The 27,878-nt window shown below is 33.7% G+C and overlaps 1 protein-coding gene across 1 annotated transcript; it reads right to left on the reverse strand.

Annotated features, from left to right (window-relative positions):
• LOC133201091 (emopamil-binding protein-like) lies at positions 1-27,526 on the reverse strand. Its single transcript, XM_061336889.1, has 4 exons — positions 27,318-27,526; positions 10,051-10,120; positions 3,522-3,704; positions 1-329 (listed from the first exon to the last, which is right to left on the reverse strand). Exons 1-4 carry the CDS (start codon positions 27,489-27,491, stop codon positions 76-78), a joined length of 681 nt encoding a protein of 226 aa, XP_061192873.1. The 5' UTR covers positions 27,492-27,526; the 3' UTR covers positions 1-75.
• Positions 27,527-27,878: the final 352 nt, after the last annotated feature.

The following is a 27,878-nucleotide window of genomic DNA, read 5'->3' on the forward strand; positions in this document are numbered from 1 at the left end:
TATAAAATATCATTTTATTGTCTAACTCAAAATTCACTCAAAACTCTGAATTAATTTAAGTCAATAGACTTTTGTTTACTCCCTCTTCTTATTATGAGACCGGGTGTTGTATTTATGAGTGACGTAAGTAGTAGTTACACTTTCCACAACGTTCGTCTGCTTGACCTGCCCTGTCATTGTCATTTCCATCCATGACTGACAAAGAAGAAGAATCGGAATTATGACCCAAATTCCATTAAAGAAGACCAGGTACACCCACATGTACAGGAAATTGTCCGTCTTGAGATTTTTACTTCCTGTCAACCATTCTGGACAAAATGTCATCCATCCTTAAAAAAAATATAAGAACATGACATATATGACACCCCCTTTCAAAAAAAACCCCTGAAAATCCTAGAATTTCAAATTGGTCATATGTACATGCAATGTTGATATCAGTCAAACACAAATATGCTTTATGCTTGGACGAACATGATTATGGGCTACTGCGTTTAGCTAGGTCACATTTCTTTCCTGACGCTTAGCACTGGGATATTTTAACAATTTGGTAAAGGGCTGATAGTTTATTGTCACTAGAAAACTGACCAGTCAGCAAGGGCCCCACCGAGGGGAAGAAATATAAGGGTGCAGCTCACAGAATGAGAATTTTGATTACAAAAATTTAAAAATATATGAAGAATATGAAATACGTGGAGATAACGAACAGTATTCGAGCTCAAAAGTCCATTAAACATTACAAAATAGGAGCAGAGCAAACACGGACCTCTAAGACATCAGAGGTGGGATCAGGTGCCATGGAGGAATGAGCATCCCCTGCCGACCGGTCACACCCACTCTTACACCACAACCCCTGACCCAGGGGCCATGAATTTCACAATTTTGGAAGAGGCACCTTTACATATCATAAGTATACTCTTACTTCATCGGCTTAATACCCAGGAGAGAAGGAGAAGATTGTCAAAGAATTATTGCTTTTTTACTATGTAATCATTAAAGCCCCACCCTAAAACCAGAACCCCTGACCAGGGGCCATGAAATTCACAAAGTACGAAGAAGAGGCACCCTTACTCATCATAACTATGCATTCAGATTGTTTGCCCTGGATCAGAGAAGATTTTTTAAAGATATAATGCATTTTCACTACCGTATATATTCAACAGAGCCCTGCCCTAACACCAGAACCCCTGACCCTTGGGCCATGAAATTCACAATTTTGGAAGAGGCACCTTTCATCATCATAACTATGTATTTATTTTGTTTGCATAATACCTAAGAGCAGAGAAGAAGCTTTTTAAAGAAATAATGCATTATCACTATATATTCAACAGAGCCCTGCCCTAGCACCAGAACCCCTGATCCTGGGGCCATGAATTTCACAATTTATGTAGAGGGCTCAATGCTCATTACATTCATGCCAACAATTTGCCTGCTTGATGTCCAGGAGTAAAGAAGAAGATTTTTAAAGATTGCATTAATTTTGATGTTTTAGCCCCACCCCTCAGGCCCCAGGGGGGTAAGGGTCATGAATTTCAAAATTTTTACTCCCCTTCACACATAGATGCTACATGTATTTGACAAATTTGGTTGAAATTGGTTCAGTGGTTCCAGAGAAGAAGTTGAAAATGTTCAAATGTTAACGCACAACAGAAGATGAACGACGCACTCCGACGGACGAAAACAGATAGCAATAGGTCACCTGAGTAAACTCAGGTGACCTGAAAATAAATGTAAAATGCTCCCCATTAAACATCTGTAGACAAAGAATCTATAAATCATGTATAAATTAGACTGGCACAAGTGATTAATAAGGATAAATCGAGGACATTCTGTATGAATCTTTTAGAGAAGTATGTCCTCTAACTTAAATTTTGCTGGGGGATTGTATGAAATATATCCTATTTTGTTTAATTGTGATGAAGAGTGCAAGATGCCCCCTTGCATATGGATAAGTTGAATTTCTCATGAAGTATTTTCTTAAGAAGTAAAATTCAAACTTGCCCCAGCACTTTATACATACAAAAGAACACTATTATTTGATTTATGTAACTAACTGTTCACAATAATTTTGTTTTTCACTTGTGCTGATGCAATTTTTGTGCAATATATGCGAAAATTAGTAAGTGATCAACAAAATCATGTGACATCACAAAAATACTTTATTACAATACCTGATTGAACGCTCTTCACAAATTGACTGTACATATATACATAGATTACAAATAGAAATTAAAACCTAGCTTGAAACAAAATAGAATATTTCTAATGCATATTAAGCCTTCAGACAGCCTAAACATTGAGAAGGGGGGCATGCAATATAATCGAGAACCCCACCCTAACACCAAAACCCCTGACCCTGGGGCCATGAAATTCACAACTTTGGAAGAGGTATATGTACCTTGTTCATCATAATTATGCACTTGATATGTTTGATACATACCCAGTGGCAGATTTTAAATTTCCTTTGAGATAATTATCTGTGAGCATCACAATGACCTTGTCAGCAAATCCAACATATCATTTAGTCAAATGCTGACTGACATTTTCCACACTAATTGTTAGGCCATTATTTACACAATGAATTGTCTACAGATTTTTTCCCTTTTCCTGATGATGACAAGGAACACAATTGGCAGGGGATGCTCACTCCTCCATGGCACCTGATTCTACCTCTCATGTTTTTGGAGGTCTGTGTTTGCTTTGCTCCGGATTTGTATTGTCTAAATGGATTCTGAATTTGAATACTGTTCATTATCTCCATATTTCATTCACCTGTTAGTCTTTACAAAAGCAACTTATTCCTATAATTTGATGCCACCATCGAGTCAAATTTCATACACTACCCAAACCCATACATTGCCACCTACTTTGGCACATGCCAATCTTCATTTAAGTTGTCCATGTTGCCTTCTCTTATATATTTTACAGTGGGGAGGTTGGGAGGGAGTCTAACAGGTAAGTATGATATTTGGAGATAATCTCAAAGGAATCTTCAATTCAAATATCCACAGTTTATATAATGATCTCTTTAACTGAATAGTTGCTTTCAACTTTTACAGATTTGATGTGCAAACTTATTTTTCTAACAAAGTCTTTGTAAAATAAATAAACATCATTCTTCAGATATCAACAAGACATTTATACCAAGGTCAAAATTTTAATGATTCCACTACATCTTTGAGCTCAACAATTTAATTAATGTGTGCATGCAGTTGAATAAATACATTCAGCTGCATAAATTACATGTCTTTAAATTTTTTTTTTCATTAGAAGCCAGTTGGTGCTTAAATTTTAGACATCACTTTGAGGCCTGTTTATGTAAACTTGGCACTCCATAGTGCCCTAGCCCAAAATTTAGGTAGGAAAGCAGATGTGAGAGCCCCATTATTTTTTTTTTTATTTTTGTAAGTAAAAAAGGCTCATAAGGTATTCTTTTCTTGAATTTTGATTTTTTTCCCCTCATATTCATACTTAAAAATTTATCAGTAGGGCCTTACCAAGGAAGAAAGTTCCTGGCATCTTACCTCCATAAAGTTCACACACGCTGAGAACAATCTGAATGAAGTGTCGGTAAATCTTGTTCTTTAGTATGGCATAGATTAAGAAAACAGCCAGAGGCCCAGTGATAAAGACCGTCAGAATTTCTAATGACACAATGGTTGGATCTGACACACCCCATCTCTTGTCAGCCAGGGCATATTCCTTCCCTGTAATCAATGAACATACATTGTAAGAAGTTTTGAACATGAAAAGAAAACATCTTGTCCAAATATGAAACATGGGGAGGGGGTGTCCAAAGATAGTAGTCTGCTTAAAAAATCATCAGGAAAAATAGAAACATTTCCTTGCATGAAAATATTAGAATACATGTTTACATAAATATGACACATCCACAGCCTATGTAAAATATTTCTAATTATGACTTTTTTTTTTATTATTTCACATCACAATCGCCTTTGTAATTCACTTCATAAATTGGTTATCTCCTCTTCTATGATCTACAACATTTGAAATGGTTTTAAAGACCAATTAAGAATAAACATGTCTATTTTACAGAATAATTTCCTCTATTGTACCTACAGAGTTTGATATCAGTTACAATGCTTTAGAGTGATCAACTTTCTGTGACTAAACAGCTTAATTTAAACATATCATATATAGCTGAACTTCAATATCTCGAACACAGATATCTCAAATACCATGGATATGTCAAAGTGATTTGGAAGTCCCAAGGCCTTTTTTCTTTAAGTAATTTTACCCTCAATACCTCGAACCTTCGGATATCTTGAAGTTTTTTTCTTGGTCCCATCGAGTTTGAGATAACAAGGTTTGACTGTATGTGCAGAAAATATTGCAAGAAATGTAAATAAAGTGAATATACAACATGCATCACCACGTATTATCTTTTTTAGAAAAATGCGGGAACCTTGTTTATTTTTTTTTTTATTTTCTGGAAGTGTTTAGAACAAAAAAATTGAATATTAATGTCTGGTAATGTTGGCATTCAAAATTTATTTTTTAATGAGATTTATTTATCTTTTTTGTACCTGACAATAAAATAGAATACATACAATGCAAGGAAAAGATCAAAGACATTCCGAATAAATTGTTCATCTTGAGTTCACTTTTCCCCTGTTCTCTACGTTCGCTCACAGTTCACTAACTGTTCACCAATTTGTCTCCAGCATTCACACACCTTTCACTAAGCGTTCATTCAGCATTCGCTCATTGTTCCCTCAGCTTTCAAGTGGGAAAGTAGAACGTTTCAGGGACTAGCCATTTCAATCAAATCTATGACAAGATTAACTGAATCAGCTGTGATTCATGCATATGTAACTCAATGCATTAGTTCTACATTAATCTTTCAAAATATTGATTTTCAATGAGTTTATCTCTGAAATAAAATCAGAAAAAAATATGCATTTAGTTTTGTTGTTATGTTTTTTCTTGTCTCTCAGGTGCCTACTTTTTATGGTTTGAAGGTTGTACAGCAAAATATTACATACGGGATGACGAATGGAAAACAGTGAAGGACTATATACAGTAAACACATATTTTTGCCCAAATTTTGAAAATCTCTTGAAATGAACACAGTTATTTATACTGTATGAGAAATCTGAATTAACAAAAGTTATTATAGATTGGATAAAGATTACCAGCAATTCTTATTTCTGTGACATCACAAACTTTACCGTTGACAACCTTTTTACCGTATATACTCGCCTATAAGTCGGTCCGCCTATAAGTCGGTTGTGCTTTTTGAGGTTATTTTGGAGGTATTTGCCATTGACCCGCCTATAAGTCGGTACAACTTTTTGCCAGGATTGGTGGACAATTTCAAATCAATGCTCTAATGTTTTAACATGTGTTTCAAATAATATTTTGAGAAATTACGCCGATATTTTATCTCTCTTTTGTCTTCTCTTATAAATTTCATATCAATACTCTAATGTATTTACCTGTGTTCAAATAATATGTTAGAATATGACATCGGTAATTAATATTTTTATTTTTCCACAAACCAAACCACTACCATTTTAGTTTTCTTTTTTATACTGTTTTGCTTAAGCTTTAAATTCCTTGTCTTGTATATTTTATACACCGATCTCGATCATAGGCGGATCTCGGTCTCTTTGGCATGGTGAAGAACTATGTAACGAGGCTAGTAACATTTTGATGATATTTAGTTAAGAGGTGCTCAATGTCCAAGCCATATCTATTGTTTATAATAACGCTAAGTTTGATCTTTTATTAGCAATTACTGTCTCTTAATTACCTGTATCCCTTACCTGACACCGTGTTTATTTAGTGGCACGCGCCCGAGAAAATCGTGTACTACACATGGGAATATTCATTCATAAACAATCGAGTTTTAATAGCCCCAGAATAATATTCTGAATTATTTTTTAAGAATATTATTTCTGTCGTCAAAAACATTGCAGACGGTACATATAATTATACATTAATGCTGAACGTATTACCGGTATATCGGGTTCGCAATTCAATTTTACCGACAAACGATAGATTTACAGTGAGTCACAAGTTGATTAAAGAAATATTTTTTTTTTATAATTAATCAAATAAATAATATACACTTAAGATCAAAATAAAATCATTAAAACAAGTAAATACTTGTACTTTATATATAATCTTAGAATACATAAATAATATAATACGTCCAGACATTTCTCAACGATGATCGTCGAAGTTATGTTAAAAATACTACATTTCGTCGTCTAGAAAAATACCAAGCTTTTGGTGACTCGCCTATAAGTCGGACATAGAGTTATGGACCAAAAGTTAACTCCCAAAAAACCGACTTATAGGCGAGTATATACGGTATGTACTAATACACCATTATCAACAGGTCGCCCGCGTGGACAGTGGCTAGAGCGTTTGCTCTAGAGTCACCGAGTCAGGAGTAGATCCTTACGTCCCAGGTTCGAATCCACTGTGGAACGTGGAGACCGGTCCTTCAGATGACTAGACTGAAGCTAGCAGCCAACTAGGAAACTGACCAGTCAGCAAGGGCCCCGCCAAGGGGTAGAAATATATTTTGTAAGCTTACAAAATGAGAATTTTAATTGATTACAAAAATTAAAAAAAAAAAAATATATGAAGAAGAATTTGCAATAACAACTGTATTTATAAAATTTCAAGATAATTCCTAAATATCCAACAACCTGTAAAGAGTATTCTGTATTAATTTACATAAGGTAGTAAAAAAACGTCATATCTATAATAACTCAATTAAATGTATATTTAAACAAGAATAAAGCATGTGTTTTATAAAATGCCAGCCTTCAGTGAATGCAGATATCACCCAGGCTTGACCTTAACTTCAAAAACAAACATCAGTTGCAGACAAAGGTTAATTTATCTTAAAGTGACAAATAAAGATAAGCTTGGAAAATTTTCTGCCCCAGACAAGATAATTATAATCCTAGGGGATTAATTGTACTGCTCTCTCATCCTTTTCTTCCAAGTTTACAATAAGAACTTTTTCAGTATAATGATTGAATGAGTTTATTATCGGACTACCTGTTAAAATTAATAGTAATTTGAATTTACATATGGCAGCAAAAATAAATAAATAAATAAATAAATAAATAAAAAAAAAAAATAAATAAAACTAACATATCTTTATGTATATTTTGTTTTAGAATTCAATAAAATCATAAGTCATTGCGTATTTTACCAAAATAAAGTATGAACATTATTTAAATCCACATTTCAGAGAATGTAAACATCATTCAGAAATGACCTTAACTTCAAAACAAACTTCATTTGCAGACAGAGGTGTTAATTAATCTCAATTTGACAGAAACAGACAAAGCTTTGGATTTTCTTCAAGAGGAAAGTTAATTAATCTCATGGGACTAGTTGCAGCTTTCATTGTTTACAATAGAACATTCTCAGAAGTTATCTCTCTTTGCCCTGACATTCATTCTAATGTCAAGTTAAGGAATCTACCCCAACAGCCCAGCTCCAAACTGGATGACATGGAGAACCAAACTAAGCATCAAAATATGTCTTACTGCCTCTTCAACCAACATATCAAATTTGAACTTAATTGGTCAACTACAAAAAAAGTTATTAGAAAAAAAACCGAAAATTTGTAGACGGAAGAATGACAGACGGACAGACAGACAGAGTGATTACTATAGGGCACCCGCAAATCCTTGCGGGGCCCTAATAACAGCAGCCACTAAGCTTGTAGAAGCTAGCAGCCAATAAGGAAATTCATCTTGAGCTTGAAATTTAAAAGATACCACAGAGTCCGACACATCTGTTTCATATCTGGATATTTTACTAAAAAAAGACGTTAATGATAATCTAACGACATAGCTTTATGATAAATGTGATGACTTTAACTTTTCAATCATCAACTTCCCTTACTTATGCAGCAATATACCCTTATCACCCGCATATTGGGTGTATATCTCTCAGTTGATTCGATATGCAAGAGCATGCTCTTCGAATGAACATTTCTAAAACAAGGTAAGTTCTTGACAAACAAGTTGATGAAAAAAGAATATCAACAGTCTCGTTTAAAGTCATCACTTTATAAGTTCTATGGTTGATACAATGACCTTATCAGCAAATACAATCTATCATTTAGTCATATGCTGACTGATGTTTTTTCATACTAATTGTTGGGCCATTATTTACACACTGAATTGTTGACAAATTTTTCTGTGATTTACTGATCATGACAAGGAGCACATGGCGAGTCTGCAGGGGATGCTCACTCCTCCATGGCACCTGATCCCATCTCTGATGTTTTTGAAGGTTCCTGTTTTCTCTGCTCTCAATTGGTATTGTTTTAATGGACTTTGAGCTTGAATACTGTTCGTTATATTATCTCCATATTTCAATCTGTCATGCATTGAAATCTTGGACACCAAGTCTCAACTCTGATTTCTCAAACACCCTGGATATATCAACATTTTCTGACTGTTCTCACTCCTGCTAATATCGAGATACCAAAGATTACCTGTATATCCAAATATTTTAAATTTTTGTATATCCAATCAAATTCTCAAAGTGTTGAAACAATTCCTATATGAATTAATGTATTTTACAAGAAATATCAGGGATAGACAACAACTTTCAGATTCACTTGCCCTTCAGGCAAGTTATCTCAAACTTTGACTTGTCCGAATGCAAAACTTGGTTGCCCAAAATTAGGAAAGAAGAATATTATTTATTACTGTAAATGTTATGATAAGAAAAAATGTGACCAAATACACTAATGTCAACATGGCAAGTTGAGCTACATGAAAAAAATTCTATGCTGCATTTGTATAAAATGTGTACCATTGTCCTTGTAAATTTAACCTGTTAACACATACTGCCATGCTCCATTTCCTTTTAATTTTAATAAAAATAATATTTTTTAGAATGATTTTCTGTAGGATCTTTTTGTGAATTGCAATTTTCAGAGATAATTGAAGCAACGCTAAAGGAAGATAGTCGCTATGAAACATACATATCTTGATCGGGATACATCGTGTTACTTATATTCAGTGAGTAATTGAATATAATAATATTAATTCCTAATAGGCCGTTTCACAGTAACTGCGGTGCTTCTCTTTTGCAGGGCAAAATGATATCTTTTGGTGAAATATGACGTAAAAGCAATTGTTTACTATATATCATTTAATTATCTACAACAAAAACTTAACCAAAAGTTAATACTTTGCCCTGCAAAACAGTAGTATTGCAGTTATCGTGAAAGTGCTAAGAAGTTAACAAAGTTGGTAGATGTAGAGCATTATATTTACCACGAAAGAAAACAGATTAACAAATATTTTTTAAATGTACGGTATAATCTAGAAACGCTACCAAGGAATTCAGAATGCAAATCAATGTCAGTCAGGTATTTGGCGGAAATCAAATTTATTATTTCATTTATAAATTAATATTTACATTTCCAAGTATTTTTCCCTAAGATTCTTTGCAAATAAGAAGATTGTTCATTAATTTTCTCATAAACTACCATGAGATGAGCATGAATATCTCCATTATTACGTCATAATACCGTACTTGATGTCAAAACTAATAGTGCAAACTGTTTTGCTTAAAAAATGACAGTTGAATGGCATAACTTGTGGATTCTCGTCAAAAAAACAATGTAAATATAAGAAATGAATTTAATTTTTGAAAATTCATGAGGTACATGAACTACAACGCTTCACGCCAGCATATTTATCATGAAGCGCCGTAGCGCTTCATGAAATATGCCAGCGTGAAGCGTCGTAGTTGTCCTTATGAATCATCTAAAGTTAAATTCATTTCTTAAATATAAATTAAATAAATATGTATATTTCTAGGAGAAAAATTCACTTGGCCGATTGGACAAGTACATAGACATGCAGTTTCACTTGCCCGAACTGAGAATTTACTTGTCCTGGGCAATTGGACAACCGTTAATGTCGATCCCTGAATGTCTGACTCTCCCTTGAAAGAGAATTAAGGTTCAAAACAGATTTCATGAATCGGACAGCTTTTGACAGAGCACTGTACAATAACAATGATTAAATATCTTACAAACTTGTGCAGTCACATGAGTTGATTTTTCTACTTTTGAAACCAGTGACCAGTATACAAATGGTCCTTCCTAAAAAAAAAAAAATTGCTTATTACAGAAAAGACTATACCAATCTTTATAAACATTTAAAAGCATTTAGAATATTCAATATAATAAAACATAAACGTGTACTACATAACTTTTGGAATCATGCAATCATTTCTTCTCCCTTTAATGTTTTGAAACATGGCCAGCTCAAAACCAGTTTAAAATATTTTGGCACCTATAAATAATCTGATTGAAATAATTGCATTATTGACAGATTCTCTATTGTTAATTTATGGTCAGATTTCAGATGAGCCTTAGTATGAAATGAATAAAAGTGACCAATTAAAACAAACAAAAAAAAAGAAAAGAAAAGAAGACTCAGGTCCAATGACTTACACTGCAGAACAGGAAAAAATCTAAAAGTTTGTATATAGATTCCAAAGTGCATCAACAGAGAGGATCTGATCACAGTGTTAAAGATAGTATGCCTTCCAATGTTTAGTAAATAATTATTAAATTTACTTTCATGCAATTTTAGACACTAGTTGATTATGCAATCAATAACAGTTATAATGTAATGAACTATCTTTGCATTACAGGTGTTTACAAACCGTTCAGGGATGGACTAATACCCCAAAACACCTAAATTCTGTATCTGTATTCATCTTATTCATTTTCTCAATTTAAATAATCAAGAAAAACATTTTCATCCATTTAATTTACTTGTGTAGTAACATTTATTATTGCTACACTTTAGTATATTTAAGACAAGAGGCCCAAGGGCCTTGAATAAATTGATAGATTATATAACCTATCACTTCTTTTTGAAGTCTCTAAGTATCCTGTTTATTTAGACAATTCCAAGAGTAGGTCATCATGATCTACATTTGATTAAAACACTGAGAACCCAAGATGCATCAGCTGACAAAGTTCAATGATTCAAAGCTCCTTATAATCTATCAAATATTCAGATATAGCCATGAGATTCCAAAAAGTAGGTCATGGTGACCTACTTTTTGGTAAAAAATACTCGAGACCCCAACATGCCTCAACAGACAAAGTTTGATGATTTTAAGTCTCTTATTATTTGAAATATTTAGATTTTAATTGCCTTGAAATTCTGAAAGTAGGTCACTATGACCTACTTTTAAGTTGACACATTCTGAGGACTCATCACTAAAACATTAACAGCAGTGAAGGAGAAACTTCAGGAGTACTATGCAACAATATATTTGAGAAGTGGTGTAAATCAGATGTGAATACTTAAAAATTCCACAGAACTTTCGGAAAATTTGAAATCACAAAATTTTACCAAAATCAATAGCATAAAAAACTTGCGGCTTTTCAGCTCTGTATACAACAATTCCCCACTATAAATTAAAGTCCAGTAGCCCTTTTCACAAAAAATCTTACGACATATTTCTATCTTAAGTGAAAACTTATGATAAAAATCATTTTCACAAAAATTCTTAAGAAAGTCGTAAGTGCAAAATCTGTCGTAACTTTATGAGAGCCCCAACCCTCTCTTAAGTATTTTAAAACTGATTTTATTGGAAAAATATAACCGCAAAAACCAAAATACACGTTAAATTGAACTTTGTAAAGCAACTTCCAATAATATTTTATATTTTTTTCACAATCACTGTTGAAAAATCAAGTGAAATACACTACAAAATATTTACGATGTAACTTTCACTAAAGATTTTCGTATGACCTACTTTTACGTCAGACTTGTGATTGTGACGTCAAATTTTTAAACTTCCTTGCTTTACAAAAGATCGCAGTCGATATTTGTTGTCAATAATGTTTGTTATGCTGACAAATGTTGAAAACTAAGTTTTATTTTTATTTTCACTCACTTGTTTAAGGATAATAAAGCATATTGAAATCGTTGCTAGGGATGAAGTTTGTCATAAGCAAAATCTTAAGTTCAATCTGCTACGAATGCGTTCGTGAAACGCACTTAAGATTTGTCGTTAGAGATTCTTAAGTTAAAATCTTACGCAAAAACGTAAGATTTTTTGTGAAAAGGTCACTGGCTTTTTAGCATCTGCATTGACAGCTGCTTTTTCAATAAAATCAAATTATGGCAGACTTTTGATATGACTCACCTATTAGAGGTTTTAATTTTTACAAAGATATTTGTAATCACAGGGGGGCCTTATTGCCCGACAGTTGAAAAAGGCCTAGGGGGTGCTTACATGGGCAGGGGCGGTTAAAACAAATTTTACGGTATATATATATAAAATTAGAAAGCACAAAGAAATTCACTTTCATAAGGATACCCACTTCCAGGGTTGAACTCTTGACCTATGGAAACTGTCTCCTAGCAGTAGAAGAACAGCACACTAGACCGCTCAGCCATCAGGGCAAGTAAAAAAAACTTGCTTTTGATGCCAATGAATTTCTAACCGCCCTACACAACAAGGTCATTGAGAATGGAAGTGAGATACATTATTTGGACATTAGTTTTTTATAAGAGGATAATTACCGATAAACATTGTAATGAAATTATTTTATTTATAAAGCACATTTTACAACAACTCTTAAACTAACATAACTGTGAAGTGAAGAAATATTAATATAGAAAGCACAAAGAAATTCACTTTTATGAGGATGCCCACTTCCGCCCCAACCTGGGGTTGAACTCTCGATCTATGGAAACTGTCTCCTGGCAATTTATTTAGAGAAATGCCACAACTGTCAACAACTTGGCGATATTAAGAGAGACTTGGGCAGTAAAATTTTATAACCAAGAGTACAAAAACCTAAGGCAGGACTATCTTTACATTTTCTCATCCTTTTCTACATTCAAAGAAAAAAAGTGACTGAAATTAATTAGTATGTGGCAGACCCCCATTCAATGGTGACATGATACATGTAATAGCACAATTAAAATTCCTACAACTTTCAGTTATATCAGGAAAATATCTTGTGATTCTTCAAGATCTGTACCATCAGAGTGATTTTTTTTTTCTGTTAATAAGCTGCCACTTGATGAAATTATTTTTTTTAAAATAAGAATAAGAGCAGATGAGCGAAATTTGTGAATGTTAGTGAAAATAAAACGTTTTGTCTCTAATTGCAATAAATAGCAAAATAAATGTTTATTTTAATATCTTTTTTTCTACTTCGATTAAAAGTAAAGAATTCTCATTCTGTTAAAGCTTTTTTCCTAAATTGTAAATAAAACAGAACTTGAATATTTCATACAAAACAAGAGGTCCATGGGCCAAAACGCTTGCCTGAGTAACTGTGGCCCTTCTTGTTTATCGGCAGATTCTTTTTCCTATATATTTCCATGTAAAATTTCATCACCAGTTGTACCCCCCATCTTATCCAAGGGGGTCTTGATTTGAACAAACTTGAATCTACACTATCTGAGGATGCTTCTTTATAAATATGACTAATCATGAAGTCCTGTGCTCTTCCAGAGGAAAAGATTTTAAGGATTTTTTTCTATGTATTTCTATGCAAAACTTTGATCATCGCTCATTGTGGCCACACCCTACCCACAGGGGTCATGATTTGAACAAACTTGAATATACAATACCAGGTAACCTGCAGATGCTTCCATATAATATGACTGATCATGGCATTGCCATTCTCAAGAAGAAGATTTTTACAGATTTTTTTCTATGTAAAACTTCAATTGCTCATGGTGCAGGTTTTTATAAGATTTCTTATATTCCTATATATGGAAAACTTGAATCCCAATATTGTAGCCCTATCATATCCCCTGGAGTCATGATCTGAACAAACTTGAATCTAAACTACCTGAGAATGCTTCCATATAAGTATGAATAGTCAAGTCTTTTCTATTCTTTTAAGGATATCGATATTCCCTATTTATATCCATGTAAATCTTTGATCGCCCATAGTGGCCACATCCTACCTCTGGGAGTCAAGATTTGAACAAATCTGAATCTACACAATCTACATATTCTTCCACATAAATATGACTGGTCATGGCTTTGCAGTTCTTGAGAAGAAGATTTTTAAAAGATTTTTCCTATATATACCCTATTAAAACTTTTATCGCCCATAATGGCCACACCCTTCCCTGGCAGTCATGATTTGAACAAACATGAATCTACACAACCTATGAATGCTTCCATATAAATGTGACTGATCATGGCTTCACTGTTCTTGAGAAGAAGATTTTCCTAAATATACATGATATACCCATGTAAAACTTTTATTGCCCATAGTGGCCACACCCTACCCCCAGGGTCATGCTTTGTGTCAACTTGAATCTACACTATGTCAGGAAGCTTTCACATAAGTTTTCTGGCCCAGTGGTTCTTGCGAAGAAGATTTTTCAATGACCCCACTCAATTTTCTTTATTTCTCAATTATCTCCCCTTGGAAGAGGGAGTGACCCTTCATTTGAACAAACTTGAATCCCCTTTACCAATCGATACTCTCTGCCAAGTTTGGTTGAAATTGGCCGAGTGGTTCTAGAGAAGATGAAATTGTACAAAGTTTACAACAACGACAGACAATGGAAAAATTCTGATTAGAAAAGCTCATTAAATTGAGCTTTCGGCTTATGTGAGCTAATTACAAACAAGTATTATCTGTTCAATACTCAATAGTCAAGAGATTTTCTACAGAAATAAAAACCAAGCCTGAAGTGCTAAGATGTATATATTCTTTAACGATTCCAACAACAAGAGAATTATTTCTAATCTGCCATGGCGAATTTTTAAACTCGTATATAGAGAAATGGAGAAGCTATAGATTCAAACATCAACAGAGGTGTCTTATGATGTCACAATTGAATGCTACTCTTCCTTTGTTTGCACTTCACACATTAAGGGTGACTTGTTGATGTTTCTGGTTTGTTTGCTTAATGCCAAGGAGCACAGATGAAGATTTTCAAAGAAATAATGCATTTTACTATACAATCAATAAAGCCCCCCTCCCTTTCCAATATAAGGGCAACTGACCCTGGGGCCACAAATTCAAAATTTTGGAAGAGGTACCCTTGCTCATTATAACCATGCATTTACTTTATCTGCTTAATACCCTGGAGCAATGAAAATTTTCAAAGAATTAATGCATTTCAATATATAATCAATACAGCCCTACCCTAACACCGGAATCCCTACTCAGGGCCATGAAATTCACAATTTTGGAAGAGGCACTCTTGAACACATCACCAAAAAGTTTAATGTGATGGTCTCAAGATAACAGAAAAACAATCAAGATTTGTAATTTCTCCAAAAGATGTGCAGCATTCAGCCCATAAAACAGAGAATGAAGTTTGTCAAGGGTCCCATGTCCATGATTGGACTCAGGACGACATTGTGAGGATGCAGGGCTTTTAATAAGATTACAAAAAAAGGTGGTACTTTTATAAAAATGGGAGATACCTTGTGGACGCAATTTTAATTAATAATATAGCATAAAATTTTTCTCCATCAAATTAATTGAGCGGTACATGTACAATCATGATTTTAGCCACGTAAAAGTACCAGGTACTGGCATATTTTGAAATATACTTCATATACTTCTTTCTTTATTTATTTACTGACAACTGATTTCAGAACAGAGGTGAAATAGAAACTTTTTTGCACCAGTGACCAACCTAGGGGGCAACTAAGGCAAAATAGTTGCTTTTGCGCTCCAAACCTTGTCGTAAATTATCATGAAAGAGGAGTTTGTCGCCTTAACATTTTCAACCTCCTTTTTGAAAATCATAAAAATGTATCAAGAACATGTGGTTCACAATATCGTCACTCCATCATAAATCTGGTGTTATCACTGCTGAAATGGGTGAAACAGCAGGGCACTTGCACCTTTTTCAATGCTAATGACCACTGCATTGAACACTTGGTCAGAATTCCTCTAGAATTTACGCATCCACGTATGAAAAACTCCACTGTCACAAGTTATACACAACAAGACGTAAAACACCTGGACAGCTATTGATGTTGGAGATGATTTTAGACCTTTTCATTGTCAAATGATTAATTCATGCTGTGAATACAGACATATTTTACTGTTAAACTGTAGAGCTATTAACTGTCTAAGAGATCACACATGTATGATAAACATGAAGTCGCTCAATCGGCATGCAGTTGTACATCTTGGGCCTAGATCCTTTTTTTTTTTAAAGGACTTTGTTATTAAAAACGAACTTTGAAGAGAATATAACAAAACTATGACTTTGCTAAGGCATTGCAAATATATAAAAAATGTGTTAATCTTATTAGTCACTGAAGTGCACATACTATGCAAGAAATAAAATAAACCTTTGAAGTTGATCAATTAGAAACTTTTAGATTGAAAATGTGTAATATTCTTTTTCTGCATAATTATATACCTTGTAATTGTAAAATATCAGGTAATTATTTTTTTTTAAACATGTATCTTTTTGTCTCTTTTAGTATTCTTAAAATGTTTAAGTAATACAGAGAAATTATTGAAATGTATTTAAGGTATATATATATATATATATATATATATATATATATATATATATATATATATATATAATATACAGACCCTAAAACGTGCTACTACACCACTTGCACGGTACGGTTCGTTTCGTTTTGTGTACGGTACGGTTCGCTTCTTGCACGGAACGGTACGCTTTGTGTACGGTACGGTTCGCTTTGTGCACGGTACGGTACGCTTCTTGCACGGAACGGTACGCTTTGTGTACGGTACGGTTCGCTTTGTGCACGGTACGGTACGCTTCTTGCACGGAACGGTTCGTTTTGTGAACGGTACGCTTTGGTGAACGGTATGTAAATTAAGTAGGCGGAGCCTGTACGCTTTAGTTTATGATTCGCTATTTCATTAAGTCGTTTATTTCTTTATAAAGATAAAATATCTTTATTTTATATATGTAAATGGAAGGACGGTGTCGCAAGCATTTATTAATAAGTTTTTTTTTTAAGTTAAAGCTGTTATAAATATTTCCTTTTTACAGCTATATTTTCGTTATTACGTGTAACTAGTCGTCTTATTAACTGTATCTTTTTTTTTAATTTACTTTCTCTTTGAACTACTTTCAATTTTTAAAATAAAATAATTTTAGTTGTCTATTTATTATCTTATTTTGTACACTATCGCCTTATGGTTCAATAACTTGGAAATAAATCGAACATATCAACAAACACTGGATTACAAGGATAACAAGGATGAAAAAAATATTTTGGTTGCGTCGCCATATAGGCCTTTCTGTATTTTTTTTTAAAAGAATAAACGTGCATCTGTTTTTTTTAATTTCCTAATTGAATAGAATTATTATTTTAAATATTCACTTATCACACTTTCAAACAAAAGAGTTTGATTTTATAAATCCCTCATGCTTTCATTTCGTCTACCATTCTTTTTACGTTCTTGTTACTGTTGCTTCATTAAAAAAAACATTTAAAAAAAAAAACAAAACAAAACAAAACAAAACAAAACAAAAAAACTAAAAAAAAACAAACAAACAAAAACATTTTTTCTCTTGACCGAATGATCAGACAAATAATAAAAAAGGTAAGTTATTTTTTTTCATTTTTTATTTGCGAGGAATTATAATTTTCTTTTTACATAGATTTCTTTGGTGTATGGCTCACTAGGAAAAATACATTGAAAAGTAATCGGTAGAAGTGCACACAATTAGTGCAAAATATTACTTCATTTTTTGTGCGCGTAATTGTTTTCTTTTTTGCATAAATTTTCCATCAATGTGTTAAATCGCATTTCGAAAGGGTTACAATCACGAAAACGGTTAAGACAGCTACAATTCCATCTACAATGTATAAATGTATATAATTTATATTGACTTCAAGACAGATTTCCGAAATAAATAATATGTCAAAATGTTAGAAATAAATAGTCCGGTTTCAATATGTAGAAAATAAATAATATGCAGCCATGCATGTCCTCAAAAACTTTGAAAATGAATAATTTGCCCATGCCGGGCGCTAACCCCCCCCCCCCCCCCCCCTTTGTTTCCCTGTCAAATTCAACTTTTTTTTTAAAAGATCTAGAAGAAAAGCTGACTGCACATAGAATTCTGTTTATCTGCCGATTAAAACTGGTTCATTGTTGTAGACTTACTGTTTAAGACAGCAAACTGTAGATACACGTGTAAATGTAGGCATATATGGACTAACGGGATTAGATACAGTTCAATATACACAGCTTAAGTTTTTACCTGTGCACGTGTGATGATAATACTTGATCGAAATATTCAAATGTTTTAGAGTAAATAACGAAAGTACAGAAAGACGTCAGTCTAGATAACGAGACCATGGCAAGAACTGTAGTGTTTCTATAAAAAAAATATATCCAGATTGTTTTTTGATTACGTGTATTAAACTGAAAATTCCATGCGAAAATGTGGCGATCGAACTTTTTGACAGTATGTTATATTGGCGATAACATCTTGGGTTGGTCAGATGAGTGTAAACCAACACATATTATATATATATATATATATATATATATATATATACACATCGCTTTTATTTATTTCTTTCTAGTGATTGAGAGGCGTTTACATTTTAACATGTCCGCTTTCAAATTGAAATTTAGTCCGTTTTTTTTTTTTTTTTTTTTTTGATTTTTGTTGTTGTTGTTGCATTTCTCCCAAAAACTATTACATTAATAAAAAATGATTTTAAGGGCTTGATTTCAGAAAATAGCACAGAATCCTAATACATTTTTCAATGTGTCTTGGTTTCCGAGAACGTTTGAATAGAGACAAGAATAGGGTAGATAAAAGCTATAGAAATAAACGATAAAGTATATAATTCACTTTTATTTATTATAAATTGTACACGAAAATATTACGATGCTGCATTTATTATGAAAAAAATGTTAGTCAAGCACAACCCGATCATGCATACCGAATAAGGAACCGCCTCACACTCTGTCGAGTTGTTTTGAAGTCGTTAACTAGTTTTGAGTAGTTTCCATATATTAACAGATGTAAGTCCAGATGCATGGTACTTAATAATAATAATTTGAATCTCTAGGTTTATTTTCCGTCCTTCTTTAATGGGCGCTGCGTTGAAAGAAATAAAAGAAAATTACTTACTGTAATTGGTCATTGCAAGATTCGGAATGCTTTCGGGGCGTGGCTTGCATAATTATTTAAAAAATTATTCATGAACGGTACGGTTCGCTTTGTGCACGGTACGGTACGCTTCCTGCACGGAACGGTACGCTTTGTGTACGGTACGGTTCGCTTTGTGCACGGTACGGTACGCTTCTTGCACGGTACGGTTCGTTTGGTGCACGGTACGGTTCGCTTTGTGCACGGTACGGTACGCTTCTTGCGCGGAACGGTACGCTTCTTGCACGGAACGGTACGGTACGTTTCTGAGGTGTAGTAGCACGTTTTAGGGTCTGTATATATACATATATACACATACATATATATATATATATATATATATATATATATACATATATATATATATATATATATATATATATATATATATATATATATATATATATATATATTTATATATATTTATTCAATAAAATATTTTTCCTTGGTATAGGGATAAAATAAAATCCAAATTTAAATGAAAAACTCAAACTAGATTAAAGTTTGAGTTTTTCATTTAAATTTGGATTTTATATATATATATATATATATATATATATATATATATATACAGTCAATTCTTGAATTATCGCCATTCGATTCATCGCCATTCTCGCAATACCGCCATGATTTCTCAAGAACGTTTTTCCTGCTATATAAAATTCTCTTTATAACACCAAATTCGCATACCGCCACCCCCCACCCTGTTTTCACAACAGACGTCCATTTCAAAGTGTCAATTATCTCGATATACCACCACAGGTGCATGTGGTCAGTGAAGCGACTAATTGGTTGTCGCTATCTAGATCACCATTGTAAAGCCAGACAAGGTACATGTAATTAAAGAATTAAATAAACAATAATTTTTAACATCAACTGTAATTATAAATTTTGTTTTCTGTTTAACAAAAAATGATTTATTGATGATTTCTCCACGAAATCGGTTGTTATTAAACTTGAGTTCGCCGACAATGATACTAGTTCAAATATCCCTACTTCATATAATGCAAAGTTTGCTTTAAAATAATGATACAGTATTAATTGTGAAAGTTTTAGCAACGACGATGCCATAAGTAATAAAAGTATTTACAGTAATTCATTTTACATACTATCGGCAATACATCACGACAATCGACACGGCATGTTTTTCTTAGATACCAGATGTTCAGATTGACACAACATATATATGTATTTCTTTCATAATTGTGTATTTAGTTTTAAAACAAAATTATTGTAAGCAGAACAACTATTTGAAGCATTTACCAATTTTGAAAAGTGTTTTTATACAATACTAAACATATAAACGCTAAAAGTTTCATTTCAAAGAACTGTAACTCTATTTCTTGTTTCCCCAATTAGGGGAAATTCAATTCAATGCCAAATTTGTTATACCGCCATGATTTCTATTTTACAAAAGGGGGCAGTTTATCGAGAATTAACTGCATATATATATGTACACATTGACCAGCTGACACGTTTTTAATTTTCTAAGAATTGAACATTAATCAATGTGCACTACATGCTCCAAGAAGTCTCCCTAGAATTTTAAATTTCTCCATATATATTTCTCTGAGGGAGAAGTGATGTCTCCCTAAATTTTCGGTCTAGGTTGGTCCCTGTGCTCATTTTTTTTTTGTTTTGCAAGAAATCCTTGTTCACATTGTAAACAGTGAAAGCAAAATTTTTATAAATATAAATAAACTTGAAGAACAGGGGGGTGGGGGGTGGGGGGTGGGTGTAACTGCAGGTCTGTAGCTCACTGCTCTGAAAATATAGGAATGGACTACCAGAAAGCTATGCCACCCATCAATGAAAAAATTGTAAATTTATTGGGCACATAAAGTGCACTGTTTTCGATTTATTTCTCTTTATTTACATTTGCAAATATTTTTCTTAGATGAACCTATTGAAGTGAAACTATGTTCAATTCTGTATGAACTTATTAGGGGGTCAGAAGTCATGGCATGACCGAATCACACAGGGAGGCGATATCTTGTCTACATATTTCTGTCACAGTGACACTGATTTCGGAACTTCTAAGCTGTTCAAGCGATGAAAAAGATAAAATTATTGAAACATATTTTTTTTTGCTTAACAAATGATTATTAGATCTTTCTTTGGTGTGAAGAATGTTTCTAATTAGTAGGGATGTCAAATCGGTCAATATTTGATAACCGGTTACTTGGACGAGTTTCCGATCGAGTACCCGGGTACTCGGAAAAAGCGGTATTGATGAAAAGTTTGTTGATTTTATTGAGACCTGTTTACCCCATCGATGTTTTCTTTCGTTTATAATGCATGTACATAAACATCGAGCCCAACGAAAACAATTTTTTTTGTACTTAATTTATGTATCAAACAAACAAAAAAGACATGATCAATTATTACACCATCAATTACAAATGATTTACAGTTCTTTTTGAGGAAGACAATTTGATCAACGGAAGAGAAGGACGCTACTTTGTAATGATTAGACTTGCGAAAGAGAATCATGTCTTTGTAGCGAAAGAGAATAATGTCTTTGGGAATGGACGTTGTCGTGATCGCCAGTCGTACATGTACTGTATATTATTTACATTTCCAAGTTTTCTCTTGATAACTCTGAAAGTTAATTATGTTGATTTCTCAACTTCACCCATTATGCATACCGTATGCTAATTAATTAATCTAAGGATAATTAATAGATCATAATTAAAAGATGTTCATTGAAAACAAATAATTAAAGCCATTCAAAAATGAGGGTCACAAGAGTTGAGACCACCTGTGTACGATGTCCAGTGATTGGTCACGGTAATTACTGTATACACAATCAAGTACAATTACTATAGACATGGACAATAAATATTTAAATCACATTTTTTGATACTTTTTTAATAAAAATATGCACTCTGAAATATGAAAAAATGTACATCCGAGTAACCGAGTCCGATTTTAGTATTCGATACTCGAACGTTCGATCGAGTACCCGGTTAACCGGGTACTCATTGACATCCCTACTAATTAGCCTAAAATCACGCTTACCTTTTTAACTCAAAATTCCTTTAAAGGTATGTAAACTGAAGACGATAGCACCGCTTTTGACTTCATATACAAAGAACTCATACAATAAAAAAAGATTATTCCCAGTAGCAATCATTTTTTTTTCATTATGAACAGATATTTCCTGAACTGGACTGCGGAACATCAATGTAAGTATTCAAATGTTGGAGCGAGGCGAACTCTCAAGACCAAACAGCTTCTAGGTCATTGCGCGTCACAACATAGCAATACGGCGGGCCGGGTTGTATTTTAAACTATCTGATGATGCTTCCATGTCAATATAACAAATGGCTTTGCTGTACTTGAGATAATTTTTAAAAAAAATTTCCCATATATTACTTTGTAAAAATTTGATCCCCCATTGTGACTCCTTCCTCCCAGGGGTCAACATTTGAACAAACTTGAATCTACACTACCTAAGGATGCTTCCATATCAATATGACTAAACATAGCTTTTCTGTTCTTGAAAAGAAATATTTTTTCTATATGTTCTTATGTAAAACTTTCGATCCCCCATTGTGGCCCCACTCTATACCAGGGTAATCATTTGAACAAAATTGAATCTACACTACCTGAGGATGCTTTCATATCAAAATAACTAATTATGGCTTTGTACTTCTTTTTCAGAAGATATTTTCCTTTATATTTCTATTTAAAACTTTGATCCTCCACTGTTGCCCTGCCCTACCCCCAGGGGTCATGATTTGAACAAATAGAACCTATACTTCCTGAGGATGCTTCCACATGAATATGACCAATCAGGGCTTTGCTGTTCCAGAAAGAAGATTTTTAAAATTTTTCTTAAATATTTCTACGTAAAACTTTTCTCCTCCATTGTGGCCCCACCCTACACCCGGGGGTCATGATTTGAACAAATTTAAATCTACACTACCTGAGAATGCTTCCATATAAATATGACTCATCATGGCTTTGCTGTTCTTGAGAAGAAGATTTTTAAAGATTTTTCCTATATATTTCTATGTAAAACTTTGATCCTCCATTGTGGCCCGGCCCTACCCCCAGGGGTCATGATTTGAACAAACTTGAATCTACACTACCTGAGAATGCTTCCATATAAATATGACTCATCATGGCTTTGCTGTTAAAAGATTTTTCCTTTATACTTCTATGTAAAACTTTGATCCTCCATTGTGGCCCTGCCCTACCCCCAGGGGTCATGATTTGAACAAATAGAACCTACACTTCCTGAGGATGCTTCCACATGAATATGACCAATCAGGGCTTTGCTGTTCCAGAAAGAAGATTTTTAAAATTTTTCTTAAATATTTCTATGTAAAACTTTTATCCTCCATTGTGGCCCCACCCTACACCCGGGGATCATGATTTGAACAAACTTGAATCTACACTACCTGAAAATGCTTCCGTATAAATATGACTCATCATGGCTTTGCTGTTCTTGAGAAGAAGATTTTTAAAGATTTTTCTTTTATATTTCATTGTAAAACTTTGATCCTCCATTGTGGCCCCACCCTACCCCCAGGGGTCATGATCTGAAAAAACTTGAATCTACACTATCTGAGGATGCTTCCATATAAGTATGACTCATCATGGCTTTGCTGTTCTTGAGAAGAAGATTTTTAAAGATTTTTCCTGTATATTACTATGTAAAACTTTGATCCTCCATTGTGACCCCACCCTACCCCCGGGGGTCATGATTTGTACAAACTTGAATCTACACTACCTGAGGATGCTACTACATGAGTTTCATCTTTCCTGGCCCTGTGGTTCTTGAGAAGAAGATTTTTTAAAGGTGCTATTAGTTTATTACTAATTCTTTATTATCTCCCCTTAAAAGAGGGCATGGCCCTTCCTTTGAACAAACTTGAATCCCCTTCACCCAAGGATACTTTGTGGCAAGTTTGGTTGAAATTGGCCCAGTGGTTCTTGACAAGAAGTCAAAAATGCTAAAAGTTTACAGACAGACGGTCAGACAGACGGACAGACCGATGGACGCCGGACAAAAAGTGATCAGAAAAGCTCAAACAACAATGTTAAAAAGTTCTCTGGGAAATGAACTTGGTTGGTCACGTGATCAAATCCTGTGAAGCCCGACTGGCTTCTCAGGGCTTCACAGGATTTGATCACATGACCAACCAAGTTCATTTCCCAGAGAACTTTTTAACATTGTTGTTTATTTCTTAAGTATATATAAAAATATTACAAACCCTGGTATTCTTACATATTTTTCTACTACTTCCACAACAAAACTGTATGTACAAGTCATGTAGGAAATGTGTTAAGCCGAATTGTCCTGCCACCCAAGTTGGCAATTTAGATTAGAGTGCAACGATAAACCATTTGTCGGTATATCGTGGTATATTTTTCCACGGTTCAATTCACGATATGCTAAACTGATATCGCGGTTCGGTTCAATCGGTCCAGACTTATCCAAATTGTCTGTTTTGTTTCCTAGCTTGTTTACAATTTCAAAATGGCTTCAGCGCAAAACATGAGGTCGACGAAAATGCCTTATCTATTATATCGGCAGTTAAACTCATGCATATCCAGCACTTACAAACCTCAGATTTAACATGTTGAACTTGGACTTTATCTCATTCCTAATGTGATTAAAAGTTATAGATGTTAATACAAATGATCAGCCCTTTAGATAGGGATGGGTATCCACAGAAATTTCGTATTGTGATATATCACCAGGGTTCTCCACATTTGAAAATTTAACCATGGAGGAAGCTGCGCGAAGGCGCAATGCAACCAAAAACACGAATGCATGTTAGACTTCCTAACCTTCATTAATCAATTGGTTAATTCACAAAACTTAACCACTGCAGCACAAAAAGTTGAAATAACCAATAATTTTTTAAGCTAAAAAATTAAAAATAAAAAGGATTATGTATCTTAATTACTCTACAAATGTACCAAAATTGGTCTAAAACTGTAGGAAAATTTTGAAGGAATTTCAAAATAATGTTTTGATAGAGTAACCATGGCAACAGTTTTCAAAAACTGATATACAGAATTGATGTTGCCTGTTATATAAAAAGTTTTATTTAAAAATGACAAAAACTGATGAATTGGTAGTACTTTAAAAAAAAGTTAACAGACACACAAACAAAAGAAAGCCGACATCCTACTAATGCCTAAGCTTTTTTTAACTGCATGATCTATGAAAACTTACTGGTGGCATACATGGTAAAAGTAACTTAGTACAACCGGGGGGCATTAATTTGCATTAATGTAATTTTGCTTTCTCTATTCTGTCTTTCTCTAAACGTTATTTTTTCTACATATTGCATTTTCACTGAGTTTCCTCCATTGTTTATTCCTCCACGTGCCCGTGCTAAGAAAAGTGCCACGCGAAGTTTCATAAAAACGGGAGGTAACTCTAAAACTAAGACGATGATTGGCACTTACGTACATTTTATCAGAAAGATAATAGAGTTAATACTTGAAAACAGAGCATGAGGAATTGATTAAATACAAAGAATAGGAAATTTTGAAAGGGCTCATTTTTTTCTGGGCATACCTACTGCTCGTTATGATCTTTTATCAAATAGTGAACACCTTGGAATTTCCCGAAATTACATGTTTGTATACTACAGGATAATTAATTCTCAAGATATTGATCTTCAGCTGATTGATCCTCCATTGTCACGCTTCCCAGCATAGTCGCTGATCAGCGACCGTGTTTGTTTCCACAGTCCGCTTTCCCTCGAGGCATGCCAGATGCATGGCAGTCGTAGTATAAACACAATTAACTACTCAAGTCATTAAAAAGTAGGTGTAAATACTAAAATGCAATAAAAATTTAACCATGACGGCCGCCCATTATAACCATGGCGCAGCTCGTTTAACCATGGCGCACATAAATTTAACCATGGCGGGCCGCCATGGTAAAACCCCTTGTGGAGAACCCTGATCACAATTTTTTTTACCAAAAATATCACGATAAATCGTGATATTTTTACATACAATTTTTACAACAATTTCATATGAATTTCCATAATATTTCCTAAAAATATGCTATAATAAAAACATAACTTTACTGTTTAAATATTTATTTATTTAATATAAAGAATGTTTGGATGTAGTTGTTTAACTGTTTTCAACATTTTTTACACTTCCTGCAATTGTCATTCAATAGATTGAACGAATAAATGAATATTTATAGTTATGTACCAAATACCGGTATTTTAGTCTTCGTATCACGATACGTTACATACACGCAATCGTGATATACTGGTATACTGATAAAATCACGCATCCCTACCTTTAGATCTAAATGTATTCTATTGTAATACAGAATATCTCATTCCGTGCGTATTTCGATGAAAATTCGCTGTCTTGTTGACTAAAACGTGTTAACACAAAAAATATGACAACTGATTATCTACTTAAATGAAAGAAATGAATGAATGTCTTCCTTTTTCATTCCAGTATAAAAGGAAGATTATGAGAAAGGTCTTCGTAGTTCCCTGTAAATGTTCGTCTTTGGTTTAGAATGTTGTCACAACTCTCAAAGATCTATCCATCCAATTCAAGTTAACAAATTGATATTAAATTATTATCAAAAATATGAACATTTGATATAAACCTGTCAAGTTAAGACTTCTAAACCTTGTAATGTATCATGATACGTATCATATCATGAACTGAATACCGTGATACGTATTGTATTGTGAGGTTGCACCAGGTGTATCGTTGCACCCCTATTTTAGATAGGTGACATTTACGATTGTCTCCATTTCAGGCCCAGGAGGACTATTAACAATAGTTTCGGAAAATGTTTTTTTGTGGAAGTAGTGAAAAATATGTTAGAACCACACGGTTTGTAATACTTTGAGATGGCACTTAAATATACAGAGAAAGAAATCGAGAAACAGCACATTTTTTTCTGGGCATTAAATATACACTTTTTTCAATGGGTGGCACTGTAGCTCTCTGGTCGTCCATCACAATATTTTCAGACCAGCGAGCTACAGACCTACAGATAGAGGGGGGGGGGGGGGTAATCATACAATAACTAAACCTAAAATGTACAGTAAAATATGACACGAATTATTTATCTCCATCCTTGGCAGGAAGCAAAATGCCATCTGATTACTATATTTAGAAAATTGTGACGAAAAATTACACGAAATCATACGTTCTTACCAAAGTAAAGTGAATCAGCGCATCAAAAAATAGCCAAGCAATTACTAATTTGTAAACCCTTGAGAGAGATCTTCCTACACTATGGGCAAAAATAATTGCTCCAGTGGCAAATACAGCTGTTAATGCAAGAGACATAACAGAAACCTGCGTAAGTGCAGGCTTTTCGCTTTCCATTGCTGCGAGTAACTTGGTTTTGTCTATTATGGCTACTTTCGCTTCTCCCGCTTTGAGTTTGAGGGGTGCTTCCTTTTACCCAAAGGAACCTCAAACGAAAAAAAAATGCTCAAATGGACAAATGAAAAATGTAACATGATAAAGAACATTGTATAAGGAATAGACCCCTTATTTCATTGACTAACGAGGGTCAAAAATATATTTTATGATTCTTTTTATTGTAGAAGTAACGTTAATCTTTACATGATAGTGTACATCGGGATCGGTATTCAAACGGTATCCAGTCAACTCGTACCCAAACCGACTCGTACCCAAACCTAGCGTCAACTCGTACCCAAAGCTCAAAAATTAAATCATAAAAAGAAACAATTAATTGTTTTCAAGGGT

This window comes from Saccostrea echinata, unplaced genomic scaffold (genome assembly GCF_033153115.1).
Source record: "Saccostrea echinata isolate AGI-Se365-2 ecotype Australia unplaced genomic scaffold, CSIRO_AGI_Sech_v1 ptg000042l, whole genome shotgun sequence".
NCBI lineage: Eukaryota > Metazoa > Mollusca > Bivalvia > Ostreida > Ostreidae > Saccostrea > Saccostrea echinata.

Bases quoted from the DNA above. Each gene is read 5' to 3' on its own strand.
- LOC133201091 (XM_061336889.1), bottom strand. From the start codon at position 27,491: ATGGAAAGCGAAAAGCCTGCACTTACGCAGGTTTCTGTTATGTCTCTT. The intron at 10,121-27,317 runs GTAAGAACGTAT...TTTTTTTTTTAG, and splicing joins CGCTGATTCACTTTACTTTG to GAAGGACCATTTGTATACTG. The intron at 330-3,521 runs GTAAGATGCCAG...ATTTTTTTTAAG, and splicing joins CGTGTGTGAACTTTATGGAG to GATGGATGACATTTTGTCCA.